General features: G+C 40.5%; 1 protein-coding gene and 1 non-coding gene across 14 annotated transcripts in view; one reads left to right on the top strand and one right to left on the bottom strand.

Annotated features, from left to right (window-relative positions):
- GREB1L (GREB1 like retinoic acid receptor coactivator) overlaps positions 1-25216 on the bottom strand; it is a 287707-nt gene that overhangs the window by 70197 nt on the left and 192294 nt on the right. For 9 of the 13 annotated variants that reach the window (XM_054538185.2, XM_054538181.2, XM_054538189.2 and 6 more), the window contains 9 exons: positions 19639-19767; positions 15079-15195; positions 14328-14447; positions 13177-13314; positions 10306-10491; positions 4889-5215; positions 3571-3699; positions 2496-2630; positions 156-353 (listed from right to left, as the gene is read on the bottom strand). In XM_054538185.2, the coding sequence (XP_054394160.1) occupies positions 156-353; positions 2496-2630; positions 3571-3699; positions 4889-5215; positions 10306-10491; positions 13177-13314; positions 14328-14447; positions 15079-15195; positions 19639-19767 (1479 nt within the window). The remainder of the gene's footprint in view (positions 1-155; positions 354-2495; positions 2631-3570; positions 3700-4888; positions 5216-10305; positions 10492-13176; positions 13315-14327; positions 14448-15078; positions 15196-19638; positions 19768-25216) is intronic. The other 4 variants (XM_054538188.2, XM_024236074.3, XM_063716854.1 and 1 more) reach the window with 1 other exon arrangement.
- On the top strand, positions 3970-4073 carry LOC112130000 (small nucleolar RNA SNORD23). Its single transcript, XR_002912323.1, has one exon. It is a non-coding gene; the product is annotated as a small nucleolar RNA SNORD23 (small nucleolar RNA).

Here is a 25216-nt window from a genome sequence, read left to right as displayed (position 1 = left end):
GGCCATCCTTGCCTTGAGAAAATTGTGCTTTTATGATTTTTATTACTGAAGAAGGTTTTAAGCATCCTATAAACATTTGGATTAAGCAAAAGAAAGAGGCAGAGGGGATCTGAAGCTGGATCTAGGTGGGCTCCTCTTTGAAAGTTCACTCTTACCTGATTGTCGAATCCGTTGAAGAGTTTGCTGAACCAACACCTCCGATCTGGGGACAATGATGATGAAGTCTACTTTGCTGAAGTGACCGAGGTCCAGGCTCTGGCTGCCACTGTCTGCTATAGCACACACCTGGGATAAGAGTTTTCTGGCAACTGTTAGCTGCGGTTGATAAATTTGGAAGGTTTCATTATCTAAATCTAAAATTTAAAAAGAAGTCATAAGAACAAGGTTAATTTACTTCCATAATGGCCACTGTGAATCTCTATCAGGACACATACCACACAGACGGTAATGTAATGCACTCTCACTACGAATTCTCACCTGCTATTTGCACTCTCTATTGAGTTTTAATAGATTTGCCTATTTTCCCTGAAATGTGGATGAGAGGATGTGCTCAGCAGTGGACGTTGCAGTTTTGCAAATGTATTATTTAAAAATTGATTATCTCACAAATGCCTAATTCAACACCCCTATCCCAACCCAGAAGTGGAGGAGACAGACTACACTCTCGCAGCTGGAGCCAAGACTCATCCCTGGAAAGGGGAGCATTTACAGTTTTCTTTAGAAATATCAGCATAGGCCAGTGCTCCAGCCCCGACCCAGCTCAAGGAAAGAGGGGATGCCATAATGACCATGGTGCTGAGTTCCCCTGAGCTTTTCTGGAAGGCACTACAGTAAATATTTCCTCTTTAGCAAGTCAGTTGCAACATGGTCGGAAATTCCCTCCCCAGTGACTACATAACGTGGGTCATGGAGACATGACCTTCACCTTTCTTCCCACTCGACTCCACTTTGCCAGTGCTGTGACCTGGCAGGTCTAGGTGGTTGTGGCCAGCTCCAGTGCTGATGCCTGGACTATCTGAAGACACCTGACTCATGACATAGCCAGCTGGCCACTCAGCAGGTGACGTATTACAAAAACATTTCCCAGATACTCTAAGCAGGTCAGTAGCTTTTTATTGCAAGTATAATCAAGCAATCAATCTTTCTTATACATGCATGCACATCCACACACACGATGAAGGAAGTTTAGTCAGCTAAACATGCAAGCAAGCAACAACCAATGCTTCTTTAAAGCTCTGGTTATTATCAGGAACACGTGGCAGTTTAACTGCAACAGGGCCTAATTAACCTGTGCTAATTAATGTTTTCTAAAATCAAATGCAGCCAAGGCAAAGACAGCCGTCAACATATCCCAGTTACCATGGTCACTGACAGCAAGTGGAGATTTAGATGGACGGTCTCCCTACTAGTTGAGAGAATCCACTGGAAAAACCCAAACCTGCAACTTTAAATAGAAGCCCAAATAGTCTTTGTACCATAGACTACTAATCAAAATATATCTGTCTTTTAATACAGTTAGGCTGCTATTTCAAAAACGTCTTTAAACAAGGTTTTTAAACAGGGAACCAAGAATGTACTCAGGAATCTGTAAGTCCTCTCAGAATATTTAAATTCTAAATGTGTTAACAATTCAAAACAGTTAATATAAACACATTTTAGATCATCTGGATGATCACTTTATTACCAAATACCATTGAGAAGTCAAAACATTTTATTGCCTGTATTTGCATTTGTTTCTACAACAGAGCTGACTGCCAAGCCATGCTACTTTTATTGCCTGAGACAATCCTAACATATAAATGATACATTCCTATCAAGTGGGGGCCAAGTGGCTGTCAGCAGCAGCTTATATGGGTCTGTCTCCCACCTATCCTTTCTCCTGTTCTTTTTTCTGTCCTGTCCTATGTCATTCCTGTCAATCAGTGAATTGGGGAAGGAATCTGAACCCAAACGAATCCAGTCTTAACGATCAGACTCCTCATCCCTGACACTCCCACTTTGAGCCCCTGAAGCTTGTTGTAGGGCCGATGACATGTTGGTAGCGCTGCTCTATCTGCCAAGAAAGTCTCACTATCCCTGAGATAATGTGTGTTTTACAAGTCAGAGAGTAAGTGAAAGAGCAGAAGCTGGGGGCTCTGCACTGCCTGTAGTCTGACTCTTTCAGACAGTTTTTTGAAGTCCTCTGGGCACAGCTGGTGGAGCTAAGGAAAATGAGCCAATGTCCTGGAATCTTTTAGAGAAAAAAGAGAAAGTGCTTAAGATAAAGTCTTTGACTTTGATTTTCATTCCAGAAGACTTTTACTAGGAACAAGGCCTTTGATTCAGGCCACATGGGAAAGCATTTTTAATTTGAACCAGGTTTATCATGTAGACAATCAGGAAAAGGCTGTTGTGGTCTGTGACTTGAAGAATCCTCAAAACCCTTAGAATGACTTAGTTTTTACAATGTCTGTCCCAAGGACTGACTTCCTCCTCTTGGTCTGAGATGACATTACCCAGGTTTTGTGTGGGAATCATAGCAGCAGCCTCCTGGGGTGACACACATTCATTAAGGTCTCCATCGAAAGGGGTAACCACACTGTCTCCTCTTCTTTGTTGCATTTTTTCCAGCAGCTTGTCTAGGTCATCGCCTATTACAAAATAAAGTAGAGATAAGAAGGTTACAAGGAAGGATATGTTTGTTTCATTTTTATTAACTGCCCAAGTTGGGCAGTTAGGCTATTCCCAGTAGATTTGTTGGTCAGCCAGCAATTCATATCGGCATTTATACTTGGCCATCTTTATACTATACTGGTGTCTCTATAGCAAGAACTACTCTCATTGATATAGTGCTTATAATTTACATGCTTTCACATGTTGTATCTCTCTGACCTCCCTAATACTCAAAAGCAGGCAGAATGGGAATAGAAAACTGAGTTCCAGGCTGGGCGCAGTGGCTCATGCCTGTAATCCCAGCACTTTGGAAGGCCAAGGCACAGGAGGATTGCTTGAGGCCAGGAGCTGCAGTCCAGTCTGGGCAACAGAGTGAGACCCAGTCTCTACAAAAAATTAAAAAATTAGCCATGCATGGTGGCACATGCCTGTAGTCCAAGCTGCTTGGGAGGCTGAGGCAGGAGGATCGCTTGAGCCCGTGAAGGGGGTGGTATCAAGCAGTCAGCTATGATCACGCTACTGCACTCCAGTCTGGGCAATAGAGTGAGACACTGCGAAAAAAAAAAAAAAAAAAAAAGGAAGGAAGGAAAGGAGGAAGGGAGGGAAGGAGGAAGGAAAGAAAGGGAAGGAAGGAACAAATGAACAAACCGAGTTCCAGGGAGAGAGAAACTCACCCAAGGTCACTCAACAAGGTTGTGGCTGAGCTGAGACTTTTGAATCCAGTACCAATGTGCCTTCCTCTAGACCCCCTTACTGCTTCCTGTGGTGTTAGTGACAAAATACTTAGGACAAACCATTTCAAATGAAAGATCAGCTGGCAAGCTTGAGCTCCACACTCATCTTGACAGGCTAAGATTTAAATTCAGAAAATCATACAACTAGGGGCTGGCAGTGTTGCCAAATCTTACAACCACTCACCTAATGATGTGGTTTTGAAATGTGATGCCAGGAAACTGACCTTTCCTGTGATAAGCTCATAACTAATTTCTTTCAAAAACTCACTTGTGGTGAGCATGCTCTCTGCCAGAGCTCGGGACTGGTGCTGACCTGCAGGATGGAGGGGAGAAGAGAAGACTCATCAACAGAACAAATGTTGCTGGAACATTACTTATAATGGCAACAACTGGAAACAATCAAAGGATGTCACTATAGAGACTTGGGTTAAGAAAATTATGACACATCAAAAGGTGTGGACAATTATACAGCATTTGAAATATCAATTCTGACTCTAGACAGAAACAGAAATGTTTATAATACAGATGATCGAGGAAAAAAAATGATGTACGTTATGTTTGTAACTGAAAATACGCACGTTTGTGTTTAATGACTAAGGAAGGTCCGGGTCCCCCCCAGGGGCTGTGAGCAACACCATGGCTGCCCCAGGGCTGGCCAACTGGGCAGATGCCCAGGGGCTGAGAACATGGGGGAAAAACAGACTAGGGAAGAGTATGAAAAACCTTATAAAAATTGTGCTTGCGTGGTTATAATGAATTTGCCTTAAAAATATAAACATGGATTGTTTCTTATTTTTCATAAAAATGAAAAAATATTAATGTATCACACTGATGAAGCTTTCTGGAAATACATGTAGCACAGAAAAATGGGCAGACAGGTTTTGTCAAAGTGAGGGGGTTTCTTAGCTTCTTTGCTAGAAGAGGTGAGAGCCTCTTCAGAGAAGAGAGAAGCAAAATGTAGTTCAAATGACTACCCAGGAAGGTGCCTGATAGAAAATCTGCACAGTGCAAAACAAACAAAAATCCCCTCCCACTCCCCAGTTTGGTAGTGTACCAACTTTCTGAATCTTTTCTTTAGAGACTATGTTACAATATTAAATAGACTGTCCAGTGAGAAGGGGAATATATGAGCTACTTTTCTGGCAAATTCGATTAACTGGCTTAGGCCACCTGTGGCACTGGCTTTATCACATGCTAGAGTAGTAACATTTCCAAAATCTTTAAAGGACAGCAGTTACATGAGACAGAGGTATCTGTTACTAGGGAGAGCTTTGAAATAATGCTCCCACAACCAGCTGACAGGGGCACCAGCCAAACTGAGGGCTACACAAAACCTGATCTGAGAAGGAAAGGGAAAGTTAAAATTAGAAGGATGAGCCCAAGCTCCAGCAATTAATCAGAGGTTGATTATGTGGATGCCTGAAACACATAATACACATTTTTAAATGGACAAATGGTCAAATGAATTGATTAAACAAACAAAAAACAAAAAAATTACTCACCTAACACTACCACACAAAATTCATTTCCTCTGATTTTCGATGCACAGATTGCCACCACATAATCTGGCAGCCTTTGATAGTGTCTCATTTCACTGAGAGTCCTTAAGGTCTCTGAAATGCCCTCCGCCAAAGAGTTCTGGGTCACAATCACATGAACCAAGTCTTGAGATACGCTGGCAATTAATCTAGCAAGCCAGGGGAGTTGTCCTGGTGACACAGGGACACACTGAGCACCTATCTGCAGGGCTCTTTCTCTCAGAGTAAATTCTTGCATAGCTTTCAGCATAATTTGCTCAAATTCTTCCCTGAGAGGTACCTGATCAGGACCTATATAGAAGAGAATTACAGCTGGAATTTAAAGAATCACAGGTAGGAGAGAGACACACACCCACATGCTATCCTGCAGTCCTTCTCAGCCCATCATACATACTCTAACTAGAAAATAACCTCTTTCTTGGAATGGTCACAAGTATAGAGTCCCAACTAATCATTCCCTGTTGTGATATTATTTTTCTTTCTGCCTCAATTTTTGTAAAAAAAATCAGGCTTCTGTTTTTCTGTATTCCTGATCTCTTTAAAAGAGGAGGTACCAAGAGAAACCATTAATTCCACTGTATGCCCTCGGAGCTGGTCCTTGCACATGGCATATTTCTTGACCTATTAAGCTTGGCATTATGGAAATCGTTAATGACTAACGAAAAAAGAAGCCAACCTACTGGTATATAACCAATTTTAAGTTTCATTCAGTTCTCATTTTATTCATAGGCATTTTGGAAAACATTTTAATGTGTTGCTTCTAAGCCTAATTTTGAGAATACTCTGCAGGAAATGAAGTTTAATTATTTTTCACTCCCAAGTCATATTGGAGGCAGCCTCACATTTTTCCCAGATAGAGAACGCTTTCATGATCTAGTTATTCCCCAGCATTCTGGATTGTTAAATATGCCATTTGGACCTCTTCTCCAACCAGTTGGGGCAAAACTTATACTGCTGACCTGTGGCCCCTGGAATCAGGGGGATTTTGTTTCTTATTCTCTTTAGAAACTCAACCAGTCTTTAGAACAAAATAAGCAAGTCAATATTTGGTATCCAAGTGACACAAATGAACTAAAATTTCAACATTTAGTTTAAATTGAAAGCAGTGAGAATACAGTCACTCCCTCTATTCAATTATTTCTTTTGCTGTGTGAATCCAATATTTGAAACTCAGGCTCCCATAAACCAGCTCAGACACCTCAGTGTCTGTGATCTGAGACCAAGCAATAGCCCCAGAACCCACGGCTAAAAGCCCCTTATGGAAGAACAAAGGGGTGATGGGCTGGACTTCTGCATGAGGAGGCACCACGAGTGAGTCAGACCCATTCCTTCCTCTAATAGGGATCTAAGTGGTTTCTCTGGCCCTTCCCATCTTTTCTGGGAAAGTACGAAAATGAGGTGTTTAGTAATGCTTTTCAGATATGAAAAATTAAAATCTTATACATTATAAAAACAACAATTTTAATGGGAGAAAACAGTTTTTCCAGGATCGGGTGGAGGCCAGGGAGAGGTAGGAGAGTAGAATTCTCATAAACAGATTTTTCTCCTCTATACATGGAAACAGGGCAAGAAAATGGTAATGTATACGTTATGTCTGGGTTTCTTCTATGCTGCTGCTGCTTTTTTTTTTTTTTTTTTTTCGAGACAGTTTCCCTTTGTCACCCAGGCTGGAGTGCAGTGGCGCGATCTCGGCTCACTGCAACCCCCACCTCCTGGGCTCAAGCAATTCTCCTGTCTCAGCCTCCGGAGTATCTGGGATTACAGGCATGCACCAACATGCCCGGCTAATTTTTGTATTTTTGATAGAGATGGGGTTTCACCATGTTGGCCAGACTGCTCTCAAACTCCTGACCTCAAGTATCCACCCTACTCAGCCTCCCAAAGTGTTGGGATTACAGGTGTGAGCTACCGTGCCTGGCCTCTACTGTCCTTCTCAAAAAACTTGAGGGATGCTCTTTTAAAAAAATCACCTAGGAGCCACCAAGATGTCTGATCTTCATTCAGTTTTATCAAATTGGCATCATGGTTAATTGTCACTAGGTACACACTTTTCAGTGAGCTCAAAGTGGATAGAAGGTGGTCATCTATTTAAAGCTTTCTTCCACCAGAACATGACAGCTGAAAAGCAGGTGGCCCTGGCTGTCTCCAATTCCCTACTGTCTTTCATTAACAACCTGAAAGCTCAGGGGCCTGGTTAATAGTCCATAAGACTCACTCCAGGACTAAGTAACATATTCTATCAGGAAGCATAATTAATTCAAAGTACAAAGGCATTCTGGGAAAATAAAATTACTAAACATGTTCACAACATCCCTTGTTGCCTTAAAGCTCGCTTTTATAGAGTTTTGACTGATGTACCATTAGGGATCAAGAAGTGGGGGAAAAGGTATTAAAGTTTAAATGAGGTAAGAGACTTCTTAGAGTAAAATGTCTTGCTTCCAAAAATCAACTATCACTTTTTCATCTTCAGCCTTTTTAAAAAAATTTTTTATTTTTACTTTTTTAATTAGAGACAGGGTCTCTGTCTGTCTGCCAGGCTGGAGTACAGTGGCACAATCATAGCTCACTGCAGTTCTGAACTCCTGGGCTCAAGTGATCCTTCTGCCTCAGCCTCCCAAGGTGCTGGGATTACAAGCGTGAGCCACCACACCCAGTGCCTCATCCTCAGCCTTTACAATTACATTGCAGGTGTCTTTTCTCCACTTTTGCAAGCTTGGTAACAATAATCTTTTCCTTCAAGTGCTGATCTCCAATAACTTAGGTTAGTCGAGGTATCAGTTTTAATGACTTTTCAGACAGAACTACCTTAATAGGAAAAGTCAAGGTTTAAATAGACTCAGAGCCTTACAAGAATCTCTGGATTTGCTGATTTCATTATCTACTTCAAAGATTTTCTGATTGTGAAATGACTGAGATTTTTTAAAAGTGACTGTAGTGAAGAGGTATGGTTCCTTCTGAAGAGTCTTGCTTTTCTTCTCTGTTACCTCTAAGTAACTGAGCTGCTGAAGTATTAAAATTATCCTTTTAGAAGTTTAGATTTATTTTTGTAAATGTCTATAATCTATGGCATATGTGAAACTATTCTTGCTTGCCTTCTTGAAACCTCCAGAGGCAATAAATAAATAAATAAATAATAAATAAATAAAGGACTCCAAAACAGTTGTTGAGGGATAGAGATGTCTCAATGTACAAAGCTTAGATTTTAAAAGAGAAATAGCTATTCATGTATATCGAGAGGCCTAATTGATTGACTACAAGTCAAATTCTGGAAAGAATTTATCCTGCAGGGCAGAGAAGAATCTGTGTAATAAAATTGAAATTGTTTCTTTTCTTTTCTTTTTTTTTTTTTTTTTTTTACAAAAGATAACAGCATTTAGTACTTTAAGGAAAGATATCTTATTTTGACCACTTGGTTCATTTAATTAAATTAGACTCTGATTTTAAAAACTGCTATTAAGATTGAAAAATAGGCCGGGCGTGGTGACTCACGACTGTAATCCCAACTTTGAGAGCCCAAGGCAGGTGGATCACCTGAGGTCAGGAGTTTGAGACCAGCCTGGCCAACATGGTGAAACCCCGTCTCTACTAAAAATACAAAAATTAGCACGGTGTGGTGGCGCATGCCTGTAGTCCCAGCTACTCAGAAGGCTGAGGCATGAGAATTGCTTGAACATGGGAGGTGGTGGTTGCAGTGAGTCGAGATCGCACCACTGCACTCCAGCCTGAGAAACAGAGTGAGACTCGGTCTCAAAACAAACAAACAAATAATCAAACAAACAAACTAACTGAAAAAGAGTGCTATAGTGATTTGCTTGGTTGGCTATAATATCATCACTCTATGAAGTCTGGTTTTACTAATTCTGGGTGCATTTAGAAGTTGGCTTTAGATCTTAGAACACAGTCTACAATCTAATTTCAGTATTTAGCAATTAAAATCATGTCATCAAATAAGCTGTGGACCCAGATGAGTTTTATAATTGTATTACCTTTCAATAAGCATCATTAGCAAGTCCTAGGTTTATCATGAAATTGGTGCCTTGTAAATTTCAAAAGGCCATGTCGAAGCAGAGGCCACGTCAAGGCAGCCTCTCAGGGCACGGAGTTCTACTCAAGATTGCTAGCTAACGCACCAAACACTGAATATGCCCTAATAAAGCTTTTTTTTTTCTTTTAAAGTTATTTAGACCAGTGTTTTTATTATCTCCTAACACTGAAGTATTTTCTAAAATTAAAAAATTTCACGAGTGCATACAAATATTTTTATGTGTAATTTTACATCTCAAATATTTTCTTCTTTTCTTTTTTTTTTTTTTTTTTTGAGACAGAGTTTCACTCTTGTTACCCAAGCTGGAGTGCAATGATGTGATCTGAGCTCACTGCAACCTCCGCCTCCCGGTTTCAAGCAATTCTCCTGCCTCAGCCTCCCGAGTAGCTGGGATTACAGGCATGCGCCACCACGCCCAGCTAATTTTGTATTTTTAGTAGAGATGGGGTTTCTCCATGGTGGTCAGGCTGGTCTCGAACTCCCCACCTCAGGTGATCCGCCCACCTTGGCCTCCCAAAGTGTTGGGATCACGGGCATGAGCCACCGCGCCCGGGCATATCTCAAATATTTTTCTAAGTAAATCAGTGGCTTGAAGTCGTAGAGTGAGTGTATAATTAGATGGCCTACTGCCATTTGCAAAATAAAGGACATTTCGATGTAAATGCTGCTAAGCCACTCTAGTATTGTCAGGGCACCTGCATACACCTACTTGGGGCTTAGGAGAATATATCAGATAGAGGAAGTGAAGAGTTCATGACCTACATATCCCCCTTACCCTATAGCTCAAAGGACCTTCCAGGGAGGTCCATAGTTATGACCTCAATGATGGAAAGCACGATAGGACTCCATCAAAGGGGTGTAGCTGGAGAAGAAAAAAAAATGGGTGTAGGGCCAGTGGATAAACAAGATAAAAAGGCTAAGTGGAAAACTGGAAAATAATTGTTTAAGACAATGGCTGTGTTTGCATTCCAGATGGTAGGTGCACTTTCAGAAAGGTGGCCTGGCCAAGCTCCCCACGGAAGGGGTGCTCAAGGCACAACTCTTTAAGGTTCTGCCTACCTTAACTACTTTGGAGACCTTTGGAGCATCATGAGACTGAACACTAGGTGGTGCAATTCATCTCCTCTAGGACCCAAAGAAGAGGAAAGGAAAGGAGTAGAAAAGAAATGGAGAGGAAAGGGAAAAGTTACAGAGAATGGGGTTGAAGGGAAAGAACATTAGAAGTGACAGAAGCAAAATAAGAGATAGGAGGATAAATGTGAGAAAGAAAGAAAAAGTACATCACAAAAAAACCTCAAAAGTAGTCACCAGCAAATGATTATGGAAAATGACTTACCCAGCCGCACAAGATACTGTATCGTCAGAAGAATCATGTTTTCCACGCTCAGAAATTGGCTGCCAGTCAACCCTAATTGTTCCAAATCTTTGTTTTCCAACTGTGGAATCTTGTAGCAATTCACCAACAGAGGACTCACAACAATGTCACCAACATTTCCATAGAAATAGGGTAAAGTGCCATAGCCTGTCCCAATAGAAACAGGTCAGTACAGTTCAACATTTCTTTTTATGGTCCAACCAGGTACACTTGCTCAACAAGGATCAAAGATGCTTAACAAAATTCCCTGCCCTCTGAGATAGCTACCAAACAAATCACTCAAACATATCAATCCTAGGGAATTCACTTGAATGCTCCAAATTCTATCCTTATATTAAGTTAAATGAACAGGAAACAAAATACAGTTGGCCCTCTGTATCTGTGGGTTTCACGTTCAATTAACCGTGGACTGAAATAGTCAGAAGAAAAAAATTCCACAAAGTTCCAAGAAGTGAAACTTGAATTTGCTGTGGGCTGAGTAGTACGCTAAATTCATGTGAATGACGTGATGTGTAGGCACTGTATTAAGTATTACAAGCAACGGAGAGGTGGTTTAATGCATACGGGAGGATGTGCATAGGTTATACGCAAATACTGTGCCATTTTATATGAGGGACTTGAGGATATTCGATTTGATATGGGACGGGGCCTGGAATCAATCCCCCAGGGATACTAAGGGACGATTGTACTCATATTATCTCTGTTTCTCGTGGAAGAAACATGTTAATATTTTGCTGGAAGATTGATGAGTTTGCAAAACATGTCTGTATCCTCTGTAAAACTGCAATGATAAAATGTTTCTGATAAAGTCCCTGATCAAGTTTATTTTCAGATAAGAAATCAGAAAACAAACAAATGACAATATGGCTGGGCAAGGTCGCTCACGCCTATAATCCCCGCACTTTGGGAGGCCCAGGTGGGTGGATCACCTGAGGTTGGGAGTTTGAGACCAGCCTGGCCAACATTTTCGCCTTTAGTAGAGGCGAAACCCAGCCTCTACTAAAAGTACAAAAATTAGCCAGGCATGGTGGCATGCAACTACATGGGAGGCTGAGGCAGGAGAATCGCTTGAACCCAGGAGGCAGAGGTTGCAGTGAGCCGAGATCGCGCCACTGCACTCCCGCCTGAGCGACAGAGCGAGACTCCATCTCAAAAACAAAAAATACCGGCCAGGCGTGGTGCGGCTCACGCCTATAATCCCAGCACTTTGGGAGGCTGAGGCAGGCAGATTGCTTGAGGTCAGGAGTTGAGACCAGCCTGGCCAACATGACAAAACCCTGTCTCTACTAAAAATACAAAACTAGGCTGAGCGTGGTGGTGCACACTCGTAATCTCAGCTACTCAGGATGCAGAAGAATCACTTGAACCCAGGAGGCGGAGCTTGCAGTGAGCAGAGATTGTGCCACTGCACTCCAGCCTGAGTGACAGAGCAAGACTCTGTCTTAAAAAACAATGACAAAAACCAAAAACAGAAACAAAAGACAATACATGTTTCACTTCCTGAGATTTCCTTTCCTTTCCCCTTTCCTTTCCTTTCCAACACTATCCACCTGGAGATATTCCTGAGATTTTCTTAAAAAAAAAAAAAAGTAAGCTAAATTCATTGATTAATAGCAAGATTCTACTAGTTTCAGGTGCTTGGAGATCCCTGTTCCTTTGTTATCTTAGCTATTTTTGTGAGGCTGTCCTCCTAAATGTCAGTAAACAGTCTCAAACTGTTTTGAAATAGATAGGATAAAATATGTCCAAAATATGCTCTGTTTTGGTGGTTGATGGAGAGGATAGTCCCTCTGTGAGACTTTCTAAAAGGCAGGCACCAAAGGACCAAAGGGTCCCCACGTTCTATGCATCTTTCCAAAGCTTAGTGGCACTATGTTAATGTTCAAAAAGAGCTTCCTAATCCATACAGCATTTAAGCAACTGGGATCCCCTCAGTACCTACAGATCTAGGATTAGCAGATAGAGCAACCAGGTAAAGGACATGACTCCAAGCAAAACCATCCAATTAGGCAGGCTCAGGTCAACCCAAAAAGCAAATAACACTGCATGTAAACACACCATAAAGATGTGGGGAACTTAAACACCCTATCTATTTTGTCCTTAAGGTAGAGCACACAGTCTCCTTCTGGCCTAGGCCAGCCCTAAACCAAGGAGTCTCCTGACATGGGTATGAAAGGCACTAAGTTAGTCCTGGAATGTAGGGACCCCTAAATGTCTATACCTCCACTTGTAGACCACCTGGAAGGACTCAGCCTCCTCAAAGACACTAAGGTTCAGACCCGCAACTGTGGGGCCTCTTGGTTCTCGAGTAGGGTCTGTCAGCTGGCTTGGCTGTTTCACTTCTTTGTGGTTTGGCTCCCTTTAACTGGAATGTCCCCTCCCTGACCTTGTCCACTTTGACCAACCTTCAGGACCCAGCTTAACCGACACCTCTGGGAAGTCTTCTCAGACCCCTCCAGGCAGAGATAAGCCCTCTCTCAGAGCTCTGAGTTCTGGTTGCTCTTGGTTGTGAACCTCTAAGGAGCTCACATGTCACAGTGTGCTATAATGGTATCGCCCATGTGTTGTAATGCTTATTTACCAACGCTGGTGGCTCATGCGAGGTGAGACTCCCCCACTAAACAGTGCTCCTTGAGGGCAAAAAGACTTTGCCTTATCCTCAGCTCCTAATCACATGTTTAATATAGCATGAAAGACCTGACCAATAAAAGCTGAAAGAATCAACAGATGGATGAATATCTTCATGAATACATGAAAAAACACAAACAATGAAATGGAAAAACACTCCTAGATTCCAGCAGACACAGGCAACTTGGAATTCCATTACCTTACCTATCAGAATTACTGGTCTAACTCCTGAGTTACTCAGCAGGTTTTCAGGAACAATTACAGTTTCCCCTGCAGGAATGGGCCTGGGTTGTAAAATTCCAGTTAGTGGGGTCTGTGGAACTGGGGCAGATAAAAGGGGCTCTGGAAAAAAAAAAAGTTTGACAAGAAAGATGACATGTGAAAACTAAATGAAATACAACAGAAAGCAATGCAGTTTTAATACTTTTAATAGAGAAGCATTAGAAATCTAATGGTTTGTTGTGTTTTTCATTAGGTTTATTATGTAAAGTGATAAGTGAAAAAAAAGGAGAAAAAAAATTAACCATAATCATATCATGTGGCTACAACTACTATTTAGCATTTTGGTGATTTTCCTTCCAGTTGTTTTTTCCATATGCAATATTTTGTATCCTGTTTGGTATTTTAGCTTTCCCCCCAGGATTATCAAAGGCATATATATCTGTTCATTACATACATTTTGAAAGGTATAGAAAAGTGTGAAGAAGGATGAAGTCATCATTAACCAGTACTACCTACAGGCAACCATAGTGATAGACTGGTATAATTATTTGTGTATATAAGATGTCTATGTAGTCTTTAAAACTATTTATTTAAACAAACATTTAAATAACTCATTTATGTCTTAGAACCAGTATATTTACAATTGTCTGTGGTTTGTTCAGCAAGGTAGACAAATGTTTGAACTGTGGATACCAAATGGCTACAGTTAGGTGTTCTGAAAGAGAGCCAGTTGGTTTTGGTTTTTCAGGTTTCTAGCCACAGACTGAACCATCCAGGTCAGAAATAATAAGCATGGGTCACATAAAGAACCAGATAACAGCAGGGAAAATCTAACATCACTACTAGCAAAACAAGTCCATATATGGCCCTATGATGGTGGGTTGGTAGCATTGTGTCCCATATAATGAATGGCTTTTCAATGCTATGGGTTGAAATTAAGCCAAATGTTGAATTCAGATCAGTTGTAATGATCTTGTGCATGTAGGGAAGGCAAATGTGATTGGGACAAAACATTAGCTACTATCAATATCCTCATATAACTCATCGTCAAGAATTCAGGGAAAGAATGGAAGTAGAAGATATCTCTGCTAATTAAAAACACACTTACAATCCATCTCCTGTTAAAATCTTACCCGTTCTTGAAAGAGGGCGAACTGTAGGGACAGGTACAACTAAGCCAGGTTGGGGGAGAGGTGACCCAGGATACCATCCCCGGTGTCGTTTCTTTGGTGGCCCAGAAATGAACATGGTAGCTGAAGACAAATAAAAAAACAAAAAAAAGAGATAGTCTTGTTCTCAGCCATGTGGAAGAAAGGAAAGAATGCCAGAGTAATACAAGTAATACAGAACCTTTAATTTGATTATACTCAGAAAGTCTAAATCACTCCTTTAGAGGTAAAGTTTAAAAAAAAGCCACATTAGTAACCTCACATTACAACAACAGCCACTTAACATCTGTATGTTGTTTTACAGTTCCCAAGTTTATGTAGGTCATTTCATTTGATTCTACCCACAATCTTGTGGAGTTGTGGGGCAAATATTGTTGTTATACCCATTTTGTAAAAGGAGAAAGGAAGGCTCAGATTTGTCCAGGATCACACAACAGAGAACTCTGAATCCTGTACTTTGGTCAGCTAAACCCATGGTTTTTCAAGACACTTCCTTATACATTTGTTTCAACATTATTTCCCAGTTAGGTCATCCATATAGAATCCCAAGATATTTACTCATTACTGTTCACACCAATTACAAACTTTCAAAACACTGTATGACGAACTGAGAAAAAACTCTAGAGTGTGTTGCCAGATAATTCATTACAAAATCTGGAGCACTTCTGACCACAGGTAAGTACATTATTACAAAACTCTACGACAGGTATTGTACCTTGATCTCCTGATGCATAGCTAGGTCTTGGTGACAAAGAGTAATTCCCTGTGTGGGCTGGAGTGGAGCTGGATGCACTGCCCTTCCCTCCATGGCTACTGTTTCCATTAGCAGCATCTGTAGAACACAAGGAGAGGAGTGCTCAGAACAGAGGCTGGGCAGGGCACTGCTTTCTGGGATGCTGGAACCATCTGATAGACCTCACACTCTAGGATTCCAAGAAATCTCACGGATAGGACTCAGTCCAGTTATACAAAACCAACTGCAACTGTCAGAGGAAGATCTTCATTAAAATTAAATGTCACTTAGGAACAATTTCCTAGGACCCCAAGAGATCTTCTGGAATCATTTTCAGTGAAGTCTTTGGAGATGATGGGTGGGAGGAAGGGAAAAAAATTCTTATATACACTTTCTTAACTTTGCATCATGGAAAGTTTCAAATATATAGAAAAGTCGAGAGAATAGGATAATAAACATCTACATACCCACCATCCAATTTCAACATTTACCAACACAGCCCATCTTGCTTTATCTATACCCTTACCTCCATCCCCTCCACATACACACATGCATGCTGTGAATTATTTTGAAGCAAACTCACATCATTTTTGTACATAAATACTTCTGTGTGCTTCTTTCTTTCTTTTCTTTTTTTTTTTTTTTTTTTTTGAGACAGAGTCTCACTCTGTCACCCAGGCTGGAGTGCAGTGGCGCGATCTTGGCTCACTGCAAGCTCTGCCTCCCGGGTTCACACCATTCTCCTGCCTCAGCCTCCCGAGTAGCTGGGACTACAGGTGCCCGCCACCACACCCGACTAATTTTTTGTATTTTTTTTTTAGTAGAGATGGGGTTTCACCGTGTTAGCCAGGATGGTCTCGATCTCCTGACCTCATGATCCGCCCGCCTCGGCCTCCCAAAGTGCTGGGATTACAGGCATGAGCCACCGTGCCAGGCCTTTTTTTTTTTTGAGACAAGGTCTCACAGTCACCCAGGCTAGAGTGCAGTGGCGGACTCAGAGCTCACTGCAGCTTTGAATTCCTAGGCTTGAATGATTCTCCTGCTTCAGCCTCTCAAATAGCTGGGACTACAGGAGTGTGCCACCACACGTGGCTAATTGTTATGTCTTTTTTTTTTTTTTTTTTTTTAAGAGACAGAGTCTTGCTATGTTGTCCAGACTGGTCTCAAACTCCTGGCCTCAAGCAATCCTTCCACCTTGGCTTCCCAAAGTGTTGGGATTACAGGTGTGAGCCACCACACATGGTCTTATGTATGAGTTTCTAAAAGAAAAAGACTCTTTTAAAAATAACTGTAATATCATTGCTATACTTAAAATTAGCAGTGATTAATACTTTCTTTTTTTCTCCTTCTTCTTTGAAACAGGGTCTCACTCCATCATCCAGGCTGGAGTGCGGTGGTGCAATCACAGCTCACTGCAGTCTTGACTCCTGGGTTCAGGCAGTCCTCCCACCTCAGCCTGCCAAGTAGCTGGGGCTACAGGCATGTGTCACCACACCTGGCTAATTTTTGTATTTTTTTTGTAGAGACAGGGTTTCCCAGGCTGGTCTTGGACTCCTGGGTTCAAGCGATCTACCCACCTCAGCCTCCCAAAGTGCTGAAATTATAGGCATGAGCCTATAATAAACATCTACACACCCACCATCCAATTTCAACATTCACCAACACAGCCCATCTTTCTTGATGGCATGAGCCACCGCATATAGCCAATAATTTCTTAATATCATAAAATATCCTATTAGTATTCAAAAATTTCCCCAACTATCTTTTAATTATCTGTTAAAAAAACACTTTTTTTAAAAACAGTTGGCTTGTTCAAATTGGAATTCAAAAAAGATGCACATACTGAATTTAGCGGCTACGTCCCTGAAACCTCTTTTAATCTATAAGATGCCCTTCCTTTTCTTTCTTACAATTAATTTGCTGAAAACCTGGCAGAATTTTCCATTTTCTAGATTTTGCTGATTAGATACCTGTGGTGTCACTTATTCTCTTGTCCCCTGTATTTCTAATAAACTAATTATTAGATATAGAGGTTTGATCAAATTCAGGGTTTTTTTTTGGCAAGAGTTATCTCATAAGTACTGTGGTATACAGTACTTCCATCAGGAGGCACATAAGCCAGTTTTCTCTCTTCTTATGATATTAAGATTGATTAGTAGGTTCAAAAGTTGTCAGCATAATCCTTGGCATTATAAAGTTGTTCAGCCTTTCATCTGATTGCTTTAGTAACCATGATTATTACTGATCTATTACTTGATTCTTTTAATGCGGTAAAAACTTGATTCTATTGTTCAAAGTCTGTAATCCAACCAGAAGATAGATCCTGCAAGAATTGTTGGACCTGAGTAAGAACAGAAGTGGGCTGTGTAAAGTATGATGCCTAACTGTTGAAAAATTTCCAAAAATGGCCAGGCACAATGGCTCACACCTATAATCTCGGCAATTTGGGAGGTTATGGCAGTAGGATCACTTGAGCCCCGGAGTTTGAAACCAGCTTGGGCAACATGGGGAGACCCTGTCTCTACAATTAAGAAAGAAAGAAAAAAGAAAAGTTTCCAAAAATGACAGGCTCTCTTTATGCTCATTCTTCTACTTCTCTTAAAATTTCTTCTACCACTAAACTTGGCTGGGTGCCATGAGTCATGCCTGTAATCCCAGCACTTTGGGTGACCAAGGCTGGCTGATCACTTGACTCCAGGAGTTCGAGACTAGCCTAGACAACATAGCAAAACCTTGTCTGTACAAAAAATGCAAAAATTAGCTGGGCACGGCAGCATGTGCCTATAGTCCCAGCTACTTGGGAGGCTGAGGCGGGAGGGTTGCTTAAGCCCAGGAGGTTGAGGCTGCAGTGAGTTGAGATCGCACCAGTGTACTCCAGCCTGGGTGACAGAGAGATACCATGTTTCAGAAAAAGAAACACACACACACACACACACACACACACACCACTGAACTTTTATGGGATTCTATCTTTATTTTTTTGAGATAGATTCTCATTCTGTCACCCAAGCTGAAGTGCAGTGGCACAAACATGGCTCACTGCAGCCTTGACTTCCCAGGCTCAAGCCATCCTCCCGCCTCAGCCTCCTGTGTAGCTGGGGCCACAGGTGCACATAACGACACCCAGCTAATTTTTTTATCTTTTGTAGAGACAAGGTCTCACTTTGTAACCTGGGCTGGTCTGGAACTCTTGGTCTCAAATGATCCTCCGCCTTGGCCTCTCAAAGTGATGGGTTTACAGGCGTCACTGTGGCCGGATGAAGCCTATCTTTTGTTCACAGCTTGCCTCAGCCTACATCTCTCCTTGGCTTATACTATTTACCCTGATGACTTTAACTATATGTTGGTGGCTCTACTCTACACCATCAGTCCTGAATTATCCCTATGATAAATTAAATGGCTGTTGAACAGCTCCACATGGATGTCTTATGGGAATCTCAAACTCAGCATTTCTAAAATTGAACTCTCAATCTCCCACTGGAGAACCTGATCCTCCTTCTGTATCCCTGTCTCAGATGATGGCATCACCATAAGCCCAGAAAGATGAATGTCTATTGAGACCCCTTCTTCTCCTTGATGCTCACGTTAATCAGCTAATTCTTGCTGGTTTCACTTTGTGAGTAGTTCTCCAATTTGTCCTCTCCTCTGCAACCTATTATCATTCCAGCCAAGGACCTCATCATCTGTCACCGAGACGAGTGAAATGATCTCCAACTAGTTTTCCTATCTCGTCTTCTTCTTACACATTACAGCCAAAATGATCTAGCTCAAGTTCAAATCAAACCATGCCATTCCTCTGCTCTATAAGTTATAGAGTGAAATCCACATTTCTTAGCCAGGCTGCCTATAACTTTTCCCTTAACCACCACCTACTCACCTCTTGCCGCTTTTTGAGCTTTACATTTTATGGTTCTATCAAGTCCAAATTGCTGGAAGTTCTTGCATACATCATATTGCTTTTCCCCCTTCCCTTCTTTTCCTTTTAACCGTTGTTTCTGCTGTTCCCTGAATCTGAATTGCTTTTCCTCTACTCCTTTGTACAGTGAAGATCTCCTCATTGTCAAAGACCAGGCTCCTCTGAGAACTTATTCTTAGTTACTCCTACAATGCTGGGCTAAAACCCTTTGCTCTGCGTTCTTCTGTACATTGCCATATTTGCTACAGTACATTGAAAATATCTTGTCAGAGGTCTATCTCCCCCACTAGATTAAAAGGAAATTGGGGGGTCAGGGATTGAACCTTATTTATCTTTGTATTCCCAGTTCCTAGTTATAGCAGGTGCCCAAGAAATGTTTGTTAAATGGAATCAGATTGTTATGTCACTTCCAAGTAACAAGTGTCATTCCCTGACTCTTCTGGTTGGAATGTAGAGAACACAAAGCTTCATACACTAGTACATTATTATAGACAGCCCCACTTCTCTCTTCAACTGGTAGAGAGCGGCAGCTTCTGTTTTCTTCTATCAATTTGTCAATTAAATGTCACACAAGTCGTTTACGGACTATGTATTTACCAAAGATATATAAGTGAGGAAAACATCACCTGCAGCAAAAGTCTTCCCTACAACCTGCAAAGATAAAGCCAGTGGTTTCACAACATTCTTATTCCGGGTCAGGTCCTGAGCTCCACTTAAATTGATTGCAGAATTAGCTGGATTGAGAATCGGCGAATCTTTAAAATGAAAGAGTTTGTTTAAATTAGCAACTATTTATATATGCAGGAAGGAAGTTAATTCAACAAGAGTTGAGAAAAAGCAGATTATAGAATTTCAGTCCTTTCCTTGAACTATTCTGACATTTTTTAAAGTCCATTTCTATGTATACTGGTTTTTAATTTTTTACTTATTTAACAAACACTCACCAGAAGTTACTATGTGATGCATGCTATTTTAAGCACTTAAAATATATTAATTCAGTTAATTCGTGTAACAACTTTGTGAGGTAAGAATTACTACCTTAAATAGTAGCAGCCATTTAATCTAGTCAAAGTTAACTGTGGAGGTAGTCTCCATAGTCCTCCTCAAAGCCATATATATATATATATATATATATATGCACATATATATACACATATATGCGCATATATATACACATATATGCGCATATATATACACATATATGCACATATATATACACATATATGCACATATATGCACATATATACACATATATGCACACATATATACACATATATACACATATATGCACATATATACACATATATACATATATATGCACATATATACACATATATGCACATATATATACACATATATACATATATATACACACACATATACACACATATATACATACACACACACACACACACATATGTATACTATTTTTTTTTTAGATGGATTCTCGCTCTGCTGCCCAGGCTGGAGTGCAGTGGTGGCATGATCTCGGCTCACTGCAACCTCTGCCTCCTGGGTTCAAGCGATTCTCCTGCCTCAGCTTCCCGAGTAGCTGGGACTACAGGTGCACGCCACCATGCCCAGCTAATTTTTGTATTTTTTGGTGGAGGTGAGGTTTTGCCATGTTGGCCAGGCTGGTCTCGAACTACTGACCTCAAGTGATCCACCTGCATTGGCCTCCCAAAGTGCTGGGATTACAGGCGTGAGCCACCATGCCCAGCCTCAAAACCAGATTTTAATGAGATGTATTTATCTCTACCTAGATGAGTTTATTATTTTTAAAGTGTCATGCAAACTAACTCACTGAAATGTAGGAGAAAGCATTTTTCTCTGAAAGAAAGTTGCTTTAGTTTTTTTTTTCTTTTAATAAATTAGAATTAATTTACTGCAATACCAGGAACATCCAAAAGAAAGCTCTTTGGATTAAGAAAATAATTCAGCCCAGAAAACCACATGCTATTTCAGAGACAGGCTGTGGAAGAGAGAAAGACTCAAGCCAATTAGAGTTTTTCTAAATGAGTAGAGACCCCAAATCCCTGACTACTGCAGCAGAACAGCTAGATCGATTAACACAGGAAAGTGTCAAAAGGGACTGTTAAACCTCTCTGAGAGTCTGAGAGCATGCTCTAAGGAACAGGATACTTACTAATGGTGCTCCCTTAGAAATTATCTAGAAATTATTCATCCCACAACATGATTCCTGATTCATCTAATCATTGTTTCTCATCAGAACTCAAAAGAATGAAATGGTCCCCCACTGGCTTGGATGAGTTAACGTGCTTCTCTGAGGGCCTGACTTACTCACCAGTGAGTGATTTAAGGTCTGCTGGAAGGACCCAGTGCACACACAACATTACAAAGTTGTAGGAAACCGAAGATGACCCCAGTTTTTCATGTCTTAACAGAGCCTTACAGGACAAGAATCCGAGTTTAGTTTGCTATGCTCTTACACAGATTTGTCATTATGTTTCAGGCCACAGTCATATTGTTTGGAAGATTAGTAGCTTTCTATACTAGTTTATATCTATAATTTTAGCATATCCCTAATTTGAAGAGTGATAATTCATCTTATATTTTCAAAACAATGAATTCAGATTGGTACAGAATAATGTTTTAAAAATCAGAAGGTACAAAGTTAATCTAAAGAAATAAATCTTCATATATATAAACAACAATCCATAGTTAAATAAAATGCCTACGAATAAGCTTAATAAGAAATGTATGCAACTACATGAAGAAAACATCATAATATTTCTGGACATAGTATCTGGGATTTGTCTTAACATATTGAAGGAGGAAGTCAGATTAAATAATAATCACTATGTGTTCATAAGTACTGAAACTGGGTGATAGGTCATGGTGGTGGTTTACTTTATTATTCTATTTTTATATATGTTTGAAAATGTCGGCCGGGCGCAGTGGCTCATGCCTGTAATCCCAGCACTTTGGGAGGCCGAGGCGGGTGGATTACCTGAGGTCAGGAGTTCAAGACCAGCCTGGCCAACATGGGGAAACCCCGTACCTACTAAAAATACAAAAATTAGCCAGGTGTGGTGGCACACACCTGTAATCCCAGCTACTCGGGAGGCTGAGGCAGAAGAATTGCTTGAGCCTGGGAGGCGGAGGTTGCAGTGAGCTGAGATCATGCCACTGCACCCCAGCCTGGCTGACAGAGCGAGACTCTGTCTCAAAAAAAAAAAAAAAAAAAGAAAAAAAGAAAATGTTAAAGATTTTTTTAATTAAAAAAAAAAACTTAGGAAAATCATGAACATACACCTGAACAAATATGAAGACATACCATGCTTCTGAGCAGAAATATTCAATGTCAAAAAGATGCCAATCAACCTAAGTTAACCATTCAGTAAATTATATTGAGGCAGTTATGTACATAGGAAAAAAATAAAGTTGTACCAACATCTTACATCAGGTGTCAAAAAAAAATCAAATGGACCAAAGGTATAAACTTAGACTCTGAAAATATAAAAATAATACAAAATATGGAAGAATTAATAATCACCTTGATATGGAAAAAGCCAAATTATTAATCAAAATGCAGATGCCATAAACAAAAGACTGATAAATTCAGTTACAAAAAATAAATAATTTCTGCATGGCAAAATTTTATAGCCATACAAATAGTAGCCAGAGAGAGATGGAGTGGCCATCCTAATCTCAGAAGAAACAGACTCTAGGCCAGGCACGGTGGCTCACGCCTGTAATCCCAGGACTTTGGGAGGCCGAGGTGGGTGGATCACGAGGTCAGGAGATGGAAACCATCTTGGCTAACACAGTGAAACCCTGTCTCCACTAAAAATACAAAAAAATTAGCCGGATGCGGTGGCAGGCACCTGTAGTCCCAGCTACTCGGGACGCTGAGGCAGGAGAATGGCATGAACCCGGGAGGCGGAGCTTGCAGTGAGCTGAGATCATGCCACTGCACTCCAGCCTGGGCGACAGAGCAAGACTCTGTCTCAAAAAAAAAAAAAAGAAAAACAAAAAGAGAAAAGAAAAATAGACTCTAAGACAAAAATTATTACTACATGAAAAAAAGAACATTTTATAATGATAAAAGGGTCAATCCACCAGTAAGACATAATTATAAACATATATACAGCTAACAACAGAGCCCCAAATAAATGAAACAAAGATGAACATAATTGAAGAAATTTAATTGAAGAACATAATTGAAGAAATAGCTGAGAAACAGCTATTTAATAACAAGGGTTGGGTACTTCAATACCCCACTTTCAATAATGAATAGAACAACCAGGGAGAACATCAATAAGGAAATAAAAGGCTTGAACAACACTGTAAACCAACTAAGCCTAAGACGTCAGTAGAACATTCACCAACAAAAGCAGAATATACATTCTTTTCAAGGGCACTAGGGAGATTCTCCAGGATAGACTATATGTTAGGCCATAAAACAAACCTCAATAAACTTCAAAGAACTAAAATCATACAAAATACATTCTCTAAACTCAAGAGACTCAAATGAACAATCAATAACAGAAGAAAATTTAAGAAATTCACAGATTTATGAAAAATAACACACTCCTAAATAACCAATGGATCAAAGACATCACAAAGGAAATTATATACCACTTTAAAATAAATGAAAATTAGGTTGGACGTGGTGGCTCACGCCTGTAATTCCAACACTTTTAGAGGCCAAGGCAGGCGGATCACTTGAGGTCAGGAGTTTGAGACCAGCCTGGCCAATGTGGCAAAACTCTGTTTCTACTAAAAATACAAAAAAATTAGCCGGTGTGGTGGTGGGCGCCTGTAATCCCAGCTACTCAGGAGGCTGAGGCAGGAGAATCACTTGAACCCAGGAGGTGGAGGTTGCAGTGAGCCGAGATGGCGCTACTGCACTCCAGCGTGGGTGACAGAACAAGACTCCATCTCAAAAATAAATAAATAAATAAATAAATATAAAATAAATGAAAATTAAACACAACATACAACAACTTATGGGATGCCACTAAAGTAATTAGAAGGAAATTTATAGCTGTAAATGCCTATATTAAAAAAAAGAGGCCAGGCGCAGTGGCTCATGCCTGTAATCCCAGCACTTTGGGAGGCCGAGGTGGGCAGATCACCTGAGGTCCGGAGTTTGAGACCAGCCTGACCAACATGGAGAAACCCCGTCTCTACTAAAAATACAAAATTAGCCGGGTGTGGTGGCGCATGCCTGTAATCCCATCTACTCCCGAGGCTGAGGCAAGAGAGTGGCTTGAACCCGGGAGGCGGAGGTTGCTGTGAGCCAAGATTGCACCATTGCACTCCAGCCTGGGCAACAAGAGCGAAACTCCGTCTCAAAAAAAAAAAAAAAAAAAAAAGATCCCAAATCAATCACCTTAAGAGTGATCCCAAATCAATCACCTTAAGAAACTAGAAAAAGTGAAAACTAAACCCAAAGAAAGAAGAAGAAAGGAATAAAGACAACAGCAGAAATGAATAAAGTAAAGAATAGAGAAACAATAGTGGAAATGAACAAAACCAAAAGTTTGTTTTTCGAGTGAATCAACCAAATTGACAAGTCTTTAGCCAGATTGACCAATGAAAAAAGAGAAGATATAAATTACTAAAACTAGGAATAAAAGATGGGGCATCACTGGCAACCTTAAAGAAAAAAAAAGCATTATAAACAAATGCTGTGAACAATTGTATGCCATTGTTATAGACTGAATTGTCTCCCCGCAATTCATATGTTGAGGCCCCCATTCCTAAAACCTTAGAATGTGACTGTATTTGAACATAGGCCCTTTAAAGGGGTAATTATGATGAAATGAGGTCATAGGGTAAGGGCCTAATCTGAAATGACTGGTGTCCTTAGAAGAAGAAGAGACATCAGGAACGTACCCATACACAGAGGAAAGGCCACGTGAGTACACAGCAAGAAGAATGTCATCTGCAAGTCAAGGAGAGAGGCCTCAGCAGAATCCAATCCTGCCAGCACCTCAGCCTTGGACTTCCAGTGTCCAGGACTGTGTGAAAATAAATTGCTATTGTTTAAACCACCCAGTGTGTAGTATTTTGTTAAGGCAGCCCTCACAAACTAATATAGCCATCAAATTAGATAAGTCTAATTAGGTAATTAGATTTGAAATTGACAAATTCTTAGGACAGAAATGATCAAAATTGACTCAAGGAGAGAGAAAAATTCTGAATAGACCTATAACAAGCAAAGAGACTAAATTA

This window comes from Pongo abelii, chromosome 17 (genome assembly GCF_028885655.2).
Source record: "Pongo abelii isolate AG06213 chromosome 17, NHGRI_mPonAbe1-v2.0_pri, whole genome shotgun sequence".
Taxonomy (NCBI): Eukaryota; Metazoa; Chordata; class Mammalia; order Primates; family Hominidae; genus Pongo; species Pongo abelii.
The sequence above is the reverse complement of the archived record's forward strand: the minus strand, read 5'-3'. Positions and strand labels throughout refer to the sequence as shown.